This window comes from Aplidium turbinatum, chromosome 13 (genome assembly GCF_918807975.1).
Source record: "Aplidium turbinatum chromosome 13, kaAplTurb1.1, whole genome shotgun sequence".
Classification (NCBI taxonomy): domain Eukaryota; kingdom Metazoa; phylum Chordata; class Ascidiacea; order Aplousobranchia; family Polyclinidae; genus Aplidium; species Aplidium turbinatum.
The window spans coordinates 24,747,294-24,761,607 of NC_137484.1; the positions used below are offsets into that span (position 1 = coordinate 24,747,294).

Genomic DNA, 14,314 nt, shown 5'->3' on the forward strand with positions numbered 1-14,314 from the left:
CGTAGCCAGCTCAAAAATTTGAAGGGTTAACCCTGCACCAATCTTTTGTTTAGTGCATCGTCTATCCGAGCATATGACGAAAAATGCTGAATTTCAAACTAATTTGTAAAGATAATTCGCTAGCTTTTAACGATGTATAATTCACTTTTCCAAACCCTTTTTATCCAAAATATAGTAAACGTTTACAGCACTATTAGGTATTAGCAAATACCACCACAATCAAAAGTCCATTTCCGCCAACTAGGCCAGTAGCGTAACCACTCGATTTATCTCATTGACCTTTCTCGATGGCAATGAAGCACATACGAGTCTGAGAGGAGGTGAGAAGTCATCGCTGACCTTACACGTGAAATAAATATTACCACACCAATAGGCTATGTCGAAGACTCCGCACAAAAATATAGGCCTATAACTTCAAGCATAGAACATAGAATATGTTTTTGTTTTCTTTCACTTGCAGTAGCGTATTTTGCCTCCGAGTTTGCGCACACAGTTTGCGTGGGAGGGACCACCCTTCTAAATCTTGGACGTTATGGAATGAAAAGCATTCTGATCTTGTTCTAAATGTGTAAAAACTAGACAGGCAAACAGCACTAGGGGTGCAGCCTATCTCAAAAACTAGAACACGACGAGAAAACTTCCCGCAGGTTTAGAATCAGTTCAGCAGGCCATAGCCCTAAGAAAGGTCGCGCGTTTCTCTCCAGAGCAACATGCTGTTCATAATCAAGAGCTATAGCCAAGTCGAGGGCGCCACTTACGCAATCGTCGGTTAGTGATCAAAGTTTCCTTCGTTTAACCTCATAAGGCATGACCTACAAATGGTTGAGCAAAGAAGCACAACGTTGTTCATGTGCTGCAGCTCGATTGAATTGATGTGTTTAGATGACATTTCTTCCATCAAAAGTAACTGTCCCCAGCGCTCAGTGGCGTAACCAGGGAAGGCAATTGCCCCCTTGTAAAAATGCAGCTAATAAAACGTTAATCAGGGAAAACAGTTTTTGGTTGGAATTCCGTATCTCATAGTGCAGCACATCAGCTCGCTTGGTTTGACCAGATTCGGACACATCCTATTTCTTTGACCAGCTGAAAGCAGTAACCTATATCTCACAATTGATGATGTTATTTTGATCCAGCGTGTTCGTTCTTCAGAAGCTGTTATTAATTTCTTTTATCCTTCGATTAAAACCAAACAAGAAAGTGCAATCCGTATAACCAGGGGCATAGTCATGGGGCAATTGCCCCCCCCAAATATTTTTTATGCGCAATGAAACAAGCTTGTAAGCTATTGGAAAGCTGTCGAGAAGTTTGTTAAAAAAGAGGTATTTTTTGATCAAATTTATGCGGCATTTAATCAGTTCATTTTTTTTTATTTCTGACCATCACAACGAAAAATGTAACACTTTCGCTGCTAACAGTAGTCAGAGGTAGTAGTACCGTATACAATTTTGTTGTTTAACGTTTTGCTTTCCGGTAACCAACTGTAATGTCGAATGTTTGTTTCTACGTGCGACCCACACCTCGCATTAAATAAGTTAGCTACTGCGTTGTATTTTGTAAGGCATCTGCAGCTAATAAGGCCCGGCCGGTAATAAGGCCCACCCCCGAGATCTCCGTTGTTACAAATCTTTTAAACAAAAGTGAAATCTCTGGTTGCTGCCATGGTGAATTGAGACTTACTGGTAAAGTTTCACAGCCTAAAGTTTACAACTTTTTGAGTTACGGAAAGTTGAAGTTTGGGGGGACTGAAATTGAGTGGTTTTCTTAATTTTCACATATTTTAGACTGCTCTGGAGTTAACAAACTGCTTTGACTTCGGTTTTTTTGCATTTTATGTGAAAGATATGTGCATGCTGATGCAGTAAAACCAATAAATTTGAACTTTTTTTTTAATTAAAGCAAGACTGATAATGATGATCACGACTAGGCTAATGTTGGTAATAAGGCTCATGGGCACGAGGTAGGAAAATTGTACCGTTGTGCACCCCTAGTTAAGAAAGTGACGGTTAAAGACTTGAGTAACCCAAAAAATTCTTGTTACACCATTAATCCAATGTTTTATTGCAATGGAAATATCATAATTTCATTATCAAAATACTTTAGTATCCCTAACACATCTAAAAACACCATGTCGCTTTGAAAAAAATGGAGCATGGGAAAGGAGGGAATAGTTGTCTCTGTGTATTTACTTATTAGTTCTGTGCCTGTGTTGCCGATTAGAAGTTGTTTTGTGGTGTTGTTATTGTGAAAATATACCTTTTCTATCACTTTTGGTGCAAATTCAAACCGGGCCTTATTCACAACGCATGCATCTAATAAGGCCCGCTTGAGAGTTTTTTTAATATTTTACAACCCCTTTTACTTAGAAGCTTGTTTCACAGATATGTTGTTTAGATAGACCCAAAGTATCCTCATTCCAAGTTTCGTTCAAAATTATGCAGTATTTAGAAAAATATTGAGGTTTGAAAATTAGCGGGCCTTATTAGCTGCAGGTGCCTTACGAAAAGTATTTATTGACATGCTGAAGCCTACCATTGAACCAACCATTTATAGGCCCAGTCCAGTCTATTTATTCTTACTGCTGTTTTGGTTTTATGTAACTTGGATAAACTTTTCACCCTTTGTAAAAGCATTATTTGACAAAGTGTTCTATTGGTTTAGGTTGAAATTTTGATGACCACATCATCAATGACTGTTCCATCTTCAAGCCACCTAACGGAGTGGAAGGTCTGCGTGTCATGGATGATGAAACCAAAGACTGGCTGCTCTCTAGCAGCCTTCGTGTAGTCCGGGAACATCGTGAATCTGGGGTGGTAAAAGGATAGACCCTCGGCCCCAGAGGCTCACACGACGACGAGGTTGAAATTACCCTTACAATGCGCATTTTTAAGGCATTCTTTAAAAAAAATCTTGAGGAAAGCTCCCCCTTGTTTGCAACTCTGGCGATTTTGTGCTGGCCACCTAGCGCATGACCAGTCCAAAAAAACCTTCCCGAGCTAATCTTTCATCGCCAAATAACATTTAACGTGAACTTTAATTTTGAAGCAATTTACGTCGTCTTCGTTTATGACGTCACTGAAAATGTTGCCCCTCCTGGAAGAAGCCTTATCCCCCTTGCAAAATTGATCTGGTTACGTCACTGCAAGCGCTCAGAAGCCGGTGGCATTTCTGGAAACATCGCTTATACCGCCGTGTTTGGAATCACCGCCACAATGTTGCACTGCACTTCTGTAATCTACCTGGATGAGGCAAGGCTACAAATACCCTGCCCAAGCATGCCATCGTGCGGTGGCAACCATGGGCCGATACTTGGTCAGTTGATTTTATTAGAAACGGCGCAAATGCAGCAAATTGCGGTAAAATCCAATAAAAATACTTGGCGGCCAAGAGCCATTGAGGCTGCAGTACATGGGGGAATGCGACTGCCATTGAGGCTGCATAATCGAACTTTAATGTGAGGCAGTGGTATTGCAATGGCGCAACTGTTGCCCTGGTGACGTGGTCTGTGCAAATCTGAAATGCTGTGACGCAACGTGGGTCAGTCATCCGTGACTTGTAACAACTTTGGTTTTTTGAGAGCTGGTTCTTCGCTTGCGTCAATTTCTCCGCCACAACGCTCAATCGTCACACTTTCCTTTGTTACGTCATCCTTCACGGCTGGTTCTTTGTCAGCTGCGTCATCATCTTCCGAATCGTCATCAGGATAATCCACCAATCCGACGAGTCCATTCTTCACAGTAACATTCGACGCGGGTGGATCCTCATGAACTCCGTTGCTCGGCAACGGGTCAGGTTTCTTCTCGTCCGCTTTATTTTCACCAAGAACAGAGTCGATGTTGATCTTGGGAGCATCAAACGCATCAGCAACATCCAGCTCATCATCCTTCTCGAACCACAGCTCCTCCTCTTCCTCAGGTTCGCGATCATCGCGTCGAAATCGGTGGTTGCCATGCGACGCTTTGATGACACTTCGGTTCTGCTCCTGATCGTAACATCGCTTTAATCCTTGGAAGATTGTCGTGTAGTTGATGCTCTCGAGCTGTTTGTAATGTTGCTCCACGACGTGGCTGACTAGGATCTTGATATCTTCCGATCGGATGTACTCGAATATCTCCAGGATGGCGGAGTTAAGAAGATTGTATCGCTTCCCGCATTGAAAGAGTTTTTCCACCACAGGAGCAAACAAGTCTCCCTTGATGAGATAGCGACGATAGAACTCATCTGGTCTTCCTACAATCTTCCGCATGAAACGCAACGCGGACAAAGGAAGGAAAGAATGTTTGGAGTTCAATAGAACAAGAACCCGACGAAGCAAATCCTTGTTGAGAACGTAGTTCTTGATGTTATAAGCGTGATGCTCCACGGAGAAGGTGAGGAGATCCAGTATAAGGCTGAGGAGGTGAGCAGTTCTATAGTCATCCTTGCCGGGTCGTTTCTCATCAGCAGTGTTGGCCAGCAGAGGCGCCATGAGCACGTGCATGCAATTCCGATAATAGAAAGCTAGGAACTCAGTTTTCTCATTCTTGTTGGCGAGCATACTCTCAGGATCGAGCAAGACACGGAGCAACCCGATGAGCTGGATGGCGCGTCCAAGCTCCGGATCGGGATCATAGATAATTTGTTCAATGACAAGGTTGAGGAGGAAGAGATCATCATCTCCATCACCTTCGTTTGTCTCCTTCCTAGCAAAGTCACGTACCATGGATGGACTGTGCTCGACGACGTGAGCAAACACATCGATGGCGACACGGTGAGACTGCAAGTCGTCGCCGGACAACAGAACCTCGATCGCCTGCAGCACTCCAAGATCGCCGAGTTGACGAAAAAAGTCATCACGCGATGTTGGCTGCAAAGTCTGTGATAAGGAACAAAGCTCCCTGATGAAGCCGGCGAGATCTTGTCTCCTCTTGTCATCCGTCGTCTCATCTCGAAGTTGCTCAAATACAGACGAAAGGAAGGATTCATCACCGCGGACCAAATTCACGATTTCCACCTGAAAGAAAATCGTAGATCGGTCACCATCACTGACAATCCAGCAACGTTATTGCAAGATTTGACTTAGCAATGCTTCTATGCAACGTTAATTGACATGCTGCACCAAAGAAGCTACTGTACTGAACAACAACTAAACTATGAAACAAGCTTTCGCTACAAACTTGATATTGCATGAAAGGATAGTTATAGGTCGAATTGTTGGCGGGGACAAAAGGGAAATGAAAACTTGCCTTGTTAAAGAATATGAGAGAGCTGAGGGTGGAGAGCATGTTCTCTTCAAACACGGAAGGAGTGGGAAGAACCACATCCTGGATGTACTGCAGCCGGAAGGTCAGGTGAATCTTCCTCTTCAAGTCATCATTTTCAATTGGCAACACTTCTTTGAAATTGACTTCTTGCAGCAAATAGTCTCTGTGCTTTTGTGGAGCAGAGAGCGATGGGTCATACTCAAGACAACCAACCACGTCTATGATGTGGCTTTCCTGCAACATCACGTCAAACAAACTGCTTCGGTTCAGCAAAAATATACTTCTCATGATCTCATAGAGTCGATGAAGACCTTCAATATTCTCCAAGTCCTCACATGTATGGAATAAAGTTAATAGTTTCTGAATGTAATCGGATTCCTCGATGCCCCGAGCCAGCTGCTCGCGACGCACAAGCGACGATAACGACGAGGTGAAAAGTTCAGCGATTTCCTCAAGTTGTCCGAGCTCACAAGGTGGAAGGACATAAGGCGAAGCGGATTGCTGCAGGGAGTCTGTGCTGTCGTCCAATCGATCGCCGCCAATGTCGTCATCGTCGTCAGCGATGTCTTGAGTGATGTACACCGATGGATCCTTGCCCTGAACCTGTGACAATCAAGCGTGAAACAAAATCAGGTACAAATTTTCTTATTTGGTCTAGGCCAAATTATTACCTTGGCATAGCTTCCAAGGCTGCAATGGAACCCAAACATTACCAAACTTGACCTTCGACCTTAAGCACAAAGGTTGAACAAAACAATGGGGTCGGCTTAAATTTATCGCTGATATTTCAAAACAATTGATGAAGTGAAATCAATAGATATCTGAATATGAAGTAGAATTCGCCTAACTTGATACTTGTTGGTCCTGGCAGATCGCCCATGGCAATGTACATACCCAGCCCAGATAACTCGACACTATTTTAACGGTCTCCAAAACAGAAATGTCGCTCAAGTCGACGATTTAATGGCTGATTGAACTTTGCACTTCAAGATGGTAATTGGTAATGGATTTGTGACAGTTCTTCACAGTTTGTCTACTTTTAAGCAGTTTGGCTGTGCAGTCCGACTTTAGCGTTGCCAGATTTTTCAATTTGTTTTAAAACAGTAATCAGTAGTTCTATGAAACGTAATTAATACATTAACGTTGTGGTGTTGTAAGTGATACAGCTTTGGTCTTATCGATCATATTGCAAGGAGTTAAAATTTCAATTAATTTTTTACAGCGCAATGCAGAGAACAAGAAACAATATTATTATCCTAAAAAAAGATTGCAAACATAAATTTTATGATTCATTATTTTGAATCAAGCCGAAATCGCACATTCTTTAACCACTCCAGGCACGCCAAAATCCCACTTCACAACTCTGTTTTTAAAGCTTCAATTCGCTCATTTATGAAAGCCGGTTTACGTTGACATGACATACAAGGTCATTGCAAATTAAGTTCAGATAAATCATGGAGAATTATGAGGATGCACAGAACAGCCACTTTTGAAAAACAATATTTTGTCTAATTGATTGTGTTTACTGGAAGTCAATTGGGTGAGTGCAGTAAATTGTTTCTTTTGGCTATTGATCGAGTTACATCGTCTTGTCTTCAGTAACAGAAGATAATCTAAGAACTAAACAACAGTGACCAATTTCGAGACGCAATGTTCCAGATTTTGACGCGATGTTCCAGATTTTGACGCCTTCAATGAAGCGGATTGCTACCTATCTGTTGGTAGACTGAGGCATCTTGGCGCTGTACAAGCAAAGTGGTACATGGGGAAACCAACATAATTACTTTTGAAAACCAGAAGCTAAATTTAAGAGACACGATACATAAGAACCTCCCATACTTAATGTGATACTGCGTGTTGATAATATTGCAGGTGTACAAAGGGCCACATTAGCTTAAAGTCATTAAAGATTAGCAATTGTCTTGTATTAGCAATTGCCCTTGTCTTGTATCAATCTTACACTGCACAGAATAATGCACATCATTGGTGACAAAGAAGCGTGCTAACCTCACAAATCTTCTCCCAGATTTCGTCGCATCCGGCCTTCTCCTGGAAGCTGAGAGCAAGATCGGTGTTCTCTCCCTCTGACCAAACAATCAAGGTCTCTTGCTGCTTCTGATAGGCCGTATCCAGCAAGATCTTCGACTCGAGAAGCAGGGATCCATCGTGCTCTGCTCGCACGATCAACGTCATTCCCTTCAGACGATCAACAAATCCGGACGAGACGTGGCCCGTCCCCCTGTCGTCCCATTGTCTCTCTTCGTTCAGTGTGTAAACCTTAACACGCCTCCTAGTGTCGGCCATCGTCAGGGCATGGAGGCTTCCTTTTGCTTCTGTTGATGCAAACTGAAGTGGGAGCTAAAACTGGAGTTTCACTGGACTTGTGCTCCACCACAGTAGACTCTGACTCTAATAGAGGTGGAGGAGTTGGATGCAGGGACCAGGGCACAATGATCTCTTCAACCTTTTCTTTGATATTATCCACAACTTGTAACAAATCAGAAGATGTAGCTTGCTTCAGGAAGCCCAGTGCAAGCACTGATTTTAGTCCGAGATGAGACGACAGTGAAGAGCTGAGGTCAGAGACACGGGCAGCTGGAATACTCCTGGAAGCGGAAAGGATGATCAGATGCTCGGTGAGAAGCGATGGCCTTGCTGAGTCACAAACGAGGACCAACGAAGCGATTCCCTTCTCGAGCGCTCTTGTCACTTCACGGATTCCGACAACAAATGAAGAACTGAAACAAACATTTCAAGATTAGGCTGATCCAAACGAAGTTCATTGACTCTTGAGTTGCTGAGACCAAAGAGTAGTTTCCACAAACGAGTAAACACAAAAGCGTGGCATGTGAACAAAACTGAAAATACAAAATTGCAATAGTTCGGCTGGGTCAAACGCAACAACCACAGATGAAGAAATATAATCCAGTCAATCAGGCATTTTTCAGCTAACATTTAATTGGACTACTCGCTTTATAGGGTCTGCTACTATTCGGTGAGTCCGATTCGGTGAGTTCCTAACCTCTAACCCCTAACCCTAAAACGGCAATGATAATTAGGCTACGGTACCCGATAATTTAAAAAAAAATTGAAAAAATCCCCGTTAAGGGATCGGACTCACCGAATCGGACTCACCGAAACGGGCCATTTCGCGCTTTATAGAACCATTTTGATGGTCCCAAATCTGTATTAATTACCAGCAGCCTGATTAAACGGACCAGACCTTCCTCTAGAAAGTTTTTATGGTTAATAGTTTTGCTTTTGTGCATCGTCATCTTGTCGGTGTCATCCCGAGATTTTTACAACCCTGGTTAGTTCCCAAATTTGAATTTTAACATCTTTTGGAATAAACAGCTATCGGGGAGCAAGAAGAGTTATATCAATACATAGTTAAGATGAAAGTAAACGACCAACTTGTGTTTTAAAAACCTCAGTTTTGGTGGATACTTCATGTTACGTCATGCGGAAATATTGCAAGGATGGGAACCTCATCCATGTAAATGAGCCATTTGAATGATAAAATCAAAACAACACTCAAAAAATGGATTCCATTCGCAACAAGTTAGTTTGTCCTTGAACAAAAATGGTTGACTGGTAACACATTTCAATTGCAAGGCGTGGTCTTAGGCTCTACAAGCAGTTTTTTCGTGCAAAGACAATTCTTTCAGTCAATAATTTGATTCAATTAATTAAGTTCTTTCTACTTCTTTTGAGTGAGATGCAATGAATGTCCATACCTCCAGCATGTGCTGCATTTCTGTTGATTTTTATTAGTTGGAAACTCATAGAAGTTAGAAGCACAGAATCTTGAGTACAAACAACAGCCAAAGCTTTTCTTGTGTACCGAACAAGACATTTATAATTCGATTGGAAAGACCTCCATGCACTGGATCTGTTCCTAAATCTATGCAATGATGTGGGCGCTTAGATTAGCAAAGATTACAAACCTTATTTCTTCAATTTGTAGAACTTTTTTCTTTCTGATGTACTTGGATTTTGGAGACTTTGCTTTTACAGATTTTGCTCTTTCCACAGTCGGATGAGATTTGAACAACCTGCACCAAATATACGAACAATCAGATACGTCAGAATCTGCTGACGAACTAGTGATGCACCGAAGGCAACATCTTGGGTTAGGGTTAGGACTGAAAAGCACCTTTTCAGTCCACAGTGTCGTCACAGTTACAGACAGTGCAAAGTCAAATTTATCTTACAGTTTTTGGGAAAAACAAAATGGGGTCGCATGTAAATGTTGAAAATCATTTTCATTTAAATTGGGGTCGCTTCTTAAAAAGGTTGGAGACCACTGATTTAGATAGCAAAATTTATTGATATTCAAACTAACTCTAGTCATGGGTGTAAATGTTAACAGAAGAGGCAGGACAGATCCTTGAGGGAGTTCATTTTTAAGAGCTTAATCTGCTTATTTTATCTTAGATAAAACATCCGATTGTAAATGAGCTTCAGGCCTCAAAACTCGTGTTTTTTTTCCGGCAGCCATCGTGGTCTACCGAGAGCTCCTTTTCGGCGGCCAAATCTGCGTGCTTGGAGGCCAAATACAATAACGATAGCACAAGTTAATAGCATTAAACTTGCAACAATGTTAAAATGATCACTTGGCGTTGTTGAAGTCTGGGCGACGTCCTGCAATAGAATCATTGTACCACGCATTAAATGCTTTATCGGGATTGTAATCTGGTATTGCGGGACCATCTAACGACCCTAAATTGTTTTAACTGCTCGCAGCTCAGTACATTGTTTCAACTGCATACCGCCTTTCATAAAACCTGACCATTTATTCCGTTATGATATCACCATTGAGGGTGTGAAGTCACTAACCCACAGCGTTCTCAACTATGAAGACACGTGTTTTACTCACGGATGTCAACTAACCTAGTTCTCCTATTTAACAATATTGCCAGCCGATATAAAAACGACAATATTGCCAGCCGATGTAAATTACCGCTTCGTTAAAATAAACATCGGGAATTGCAAACAAGACTTACAGCGCTGGTGATCGCAGCTGGATATATTCAATTCAACAGTAGTGACTATGATGCCCTGACCTAATTCTGCGTCACTCTTTGATACTACATATTTTCGACATTTAATCCACGATCATTCTATTGCGAAATTAAATAATTGGCTAGAAGAAACCGGCGGCCAAACTTGGCCGACGAAGGAGGTAGCGCAGGCGGTCATTCAAGCACTACTTAGCGGCCATGGCCGCCGGCTGCTTTAACGCTTGAGCTTTACGGTCACGCAGATCATGTGCCTGGCCAGAAACATGTCGAGCAATTGGTAAGCGAACACTGAGTGTTACAATTGTTGGCAAATGGTCAAAAATATGTTTTCTGACAAAACAGCCACTTACTGCTGAAGTTGACTGATGATAAAAGGTGAATCTCCTCTGTCCAACTGTGGCCTGAGAAAATAACATAAAAAAAATTGTGACTTAGCAAACAATTTTGAAGGTGACTTAGCAAACAATTTTGAAAGACTGCAACAGGCCCTTTGTAGGGGTAAGCTGACTTGCCTACAAGACAATGCAATGTTTCTTGGTCAATTACCTAAAAAGCGCACAAAAATTGTTATACCAGAACTAGTGGAGTATAAGTTACACATATCTACAAATGTGAGTCTTTTGATGTGGCCATTTTTTTGAAATAAAACAAAAGCAGAACATCACAAAAAACATACAAAACACAACAAACACAAATAATTTGCACATCAAGGATGGCAGAAGAAAATGAAAGGTCACCAAAATTAACTGCCACCTAAACATTTAACCATTCTGCGGCAAGCAATGTTTTATTGCAATAAATCTAAGCACAACTTGAATGCTAAAATTTGCTTTCGTAATCAATATAAACTTGCCATTAACTGTTCAGGGATAACACAATCAACCACTAATTCATAATCTCTATATTTCACTCAACTTCACTCCACAAACACCATTTTTTTATTTGAGCATTGACTGTAGCCACACTCTGTCTTGAATGGACATTGGTGAAATGTAGTATAGTTCGGGAAGGCAACATGTCTTGAAGCAAACATCCAAATAGAATCTTGGTGATTACTTTGAAAAAAGTTTCCGGTGATTAGCAGTAAAAATTAATTATTGCATCATATTGAGACAAGATCACAGATGACCACAAGTCTCTCTCAGGGAACTCTGACTCAACCACTAAAATGTGACTCAGACAACATTGTCATGCATTTGCATGAACAAGATTTGTAGACACCAGCTTCTACAGTGGCAAGAGTTGTTTACTAACAGGTTTGGGATCCACGTCTTTCAAGTGCAGACAGTTAGGTGCCTGACAAATAGGTGCATACATTGTGGCGTCAAGATATTTAGGTGCGGCGCCTGGTCAATGGTCATAGGAGCTATTCTGAGTGCCAAATTCCACTCATAATCATTTATCAGAAATGCTTGATTATGCAATTGTTATACGGTATCATATTTCACAATGTAGATGTTAACGATCTGTTTTAGCATAATGCTGCGAGTTCACTGTGGTAATAGTGGATTGCACTAGCTTTTAGAACACAGTTTCCTAGTCAGTAGCTGGGTTTTTTTTTCGCTGAGACTTTTCGGTCATTCGTCCGAAATTACTTGAAAAAATTTGGTAATTTTTTATTTATTTTGGTCGTTTTTTCTGATGAAAATATTTCCTTTGTAGTAGCTGATACAAACCAAAATTTGCACTTCCTGACTAGCTATAACATTAAGTTTTGCTGAGAAACATTTTGACCAAATTGACTATATATTTTTTCGGACATTTTGACCAAATTGACCATATTTTTTCGGACATTTTGCTAAAAAATTGGTCAATGACCGATAAATGACCGAAAAAAACCCCAGGTCAGTAGTCCTGTGCAATGACGAACGGTGTTGAAGTCAGTGTGTTGTTGTTTTATGCGGTTCTTTTGTTTGGCTTGAGGCTGCCGTCTGTTGAGTTTATGTGTTGTCAGTTTGTAAAATTTTTTCAAATCAGTCGATTAATAGATTAGGTGATGTAGTTCTGTTTACTTATGAAAATGGCTTTTTTGAAGCGCAATTGTACCGCATTGTTCTTTCTGGGAATGGTTGTAAATTCCAAGTTGGCAAGGCACTGTTGTTGATGATTAAAGACAAAACTTTTATCTGAGCTAAGAATGAGTGGATCATGCTGGCTATGTAGCTTTCCCTGCATCTTTTGCATATTGTCTTGTAGACGAGAACTGGTTTTCAAAAGCTAGCACAAATCACTATTACCACAATGTACTCACAGCATCAGGCTAAACCAGGTCGTTAATATCTACATTGTGAAGTACAATCATGCTGTCAAAAGCGAAACTCAATCTATTGCATCATATGGTTTGTTATAAATACAAAATCTATCCAAATGAGTAGGCCCTTGTTGTTGAAACTAACAAAATATTGTCAATGCAAGCTGAGTATGGTAGGCTAATCCTATACAATATAACTTTCTGATTATAATTAGCAAATGGGTGTATTTTTTTTAATTCTCCTAAGCTTTGCATATTGCTCAACAAGTTATAAAGTTTAGAATTGACAAGAAATCATTAAATTTGAAAATTAAGTTTGAATCACTGCAAATAAACGTATTCAAAACTTTTACTTCAGCCGATGCCATTTCACAATCTGTAATCCACGTCGACAAAGATTTTGCCGGAGCAAAAATGTGTTATATTTGAAGGCTGCCGAGCTGGAGACAACAGCTTGTCCTGTGTATAAGTCAAACCTGTCTTTTTCAAGATAAAAATCACTTGCGAAAATCTCGACCTATACTCGAGTAGGCTAAGGTTAATAAGAATAGGGGAGTAGTGTTGCTAGGTTTTGTCTGCATTATTAATTATTAAGTATTATCTATATTTGATGTTCCTAATTTTTGGTGTCATTGTCTGCATTGGCACTTGCCCTGATGTCATCATGATGCGTATCGGCTTTGTCATGAGCTTATAAACTCTTAACAACTGTAAATGGTCAAATTATTTCTGATGGATAACAGAAGCTTTACGGAAGACTTTAAGCAACAAAACATTTGCAGTGACACCCGCTTGCTGAGACTGGGCAAGGAAACAAGCAACGGCCATAACTGCTTGCCGCAGAATGGTTAAATGTTTGGGTGGCAGCTTATTTTGGTGACCTTTGATTTTCTTCTGCCACCCTTGATGTGCAAATTATTCGTGTTTGTTGTGTTTTGTATATTTTTGTTTATTCACCAACAAATTAACAAAGTTTTTAAGCACATAGCGAGTAGCTGATTATTTTTTGCTCTCTCAATGTCAGATCAATAAAGTTCATGAATGTCTTTAATCAAATCAGACAAACACAAAAACACAATAAAAAAACAGAAATGCTCACCAACTAAGAAGGTACGGCTTTAGCAAAGATTTTTTCAGGATTGTTTTCTCCCCTGCGTGGTCGCTTATGCAACTTGATCTTTTCGGCATTGTTGAACCATAATCAATTGAACCTGGACTATGATCTAAAATTTTATATTTTCTATTAATGTCTTATCCCTGAATTATTATTCCACCAACTAGAGAAAACTGAACAAAGGGCCAGTGTTTTTACCCTTTTTTGAGCCAAGGAACACTTTATGCATTAAAATAATCTTGCAAAACACCAAACAAATTTTATTATTATGCAATAAAATTAACAACACAACAATATATCCACTTTCAGTGTTTCTAAGGTCGTATGACAGACCTCCAAGGTCCCTTATTTATCTGGCGACTAGGCAAGGACTACCAGACCTTCCTCCCAGCATTTAAAATAAACATCTGTTATAAATTCATGCTTTTAAAAGCATGGTTTTAAATTTATTATTGGTTTCAAAACGAGCACTTAAGAATAATTAAGTCCCATGCCTTAGTTTGCTGCAGTTAGTCAGATTGATTCAGTGTCTTTTATTACCGGTATTTTGTTTGTTTTCCAGAAAATAGCCTATGTGTTTAGTTTTCACAGCACTTAGCAAGTCATTATTCTAGGCAGTGGCTATTTGACCGGTTCCAGTCTTTCAATCATCATCATCATAATCCATCGTCGGTTTGTTCCCCAC

General features: G+C 40.5%; 2 protein-coding genes across 2 annotated transcripts; both read right to left on the reverse strand.

Annotated features, from left to right (window-relative positions):
- Positions 1-3,252: 3,252 nt before the first annotated feature.
- Positions 3,253-7,544, reverse strand: LOC145781991 (serine/threonine-protein phosphatase 4 regulatory subunit 3-like). The gene is made up of 3 exons (XM_082593712.1): positions 7,248-7,544; positions 5,223-5,843; positions 3,253-4,990 (listed from the first exon to the last, which is right to left on the reverse strand). Exons 1-3 carry the CDS (start codon positions 7,542-7,544, stop codon positions 3,536-3,538), a joined length of 2,373 nt encoding a protein of 790 aa, XP_082449838.1. The 3' UTR covers positions 3,253-3,535.
- Positions 7,531-13,734, reverse strand: LOC145781992 (ribonuclease P protein subunit p38-like). The gene is made up of 4 exons (XM_082593714.1): positions 13,615-13,734; positions 10,615-10,665; positions 9,188-9,295; positions 7,531-7,978 (listed from the first exon to the last, which is right to left on the reverse strand). Exons 1-4 carry the CDS (start codon positions 13,701-13,703, stop codon positions 7,531-7,533), a joined length of 696 nt encoding a protein of 231 aa, XP_082449840.1. The 5' UTR covers positions 13,704-13,734.
- Between the last annotated feature and the right edge of the window lie 580 nt (positions 13,735-14,314).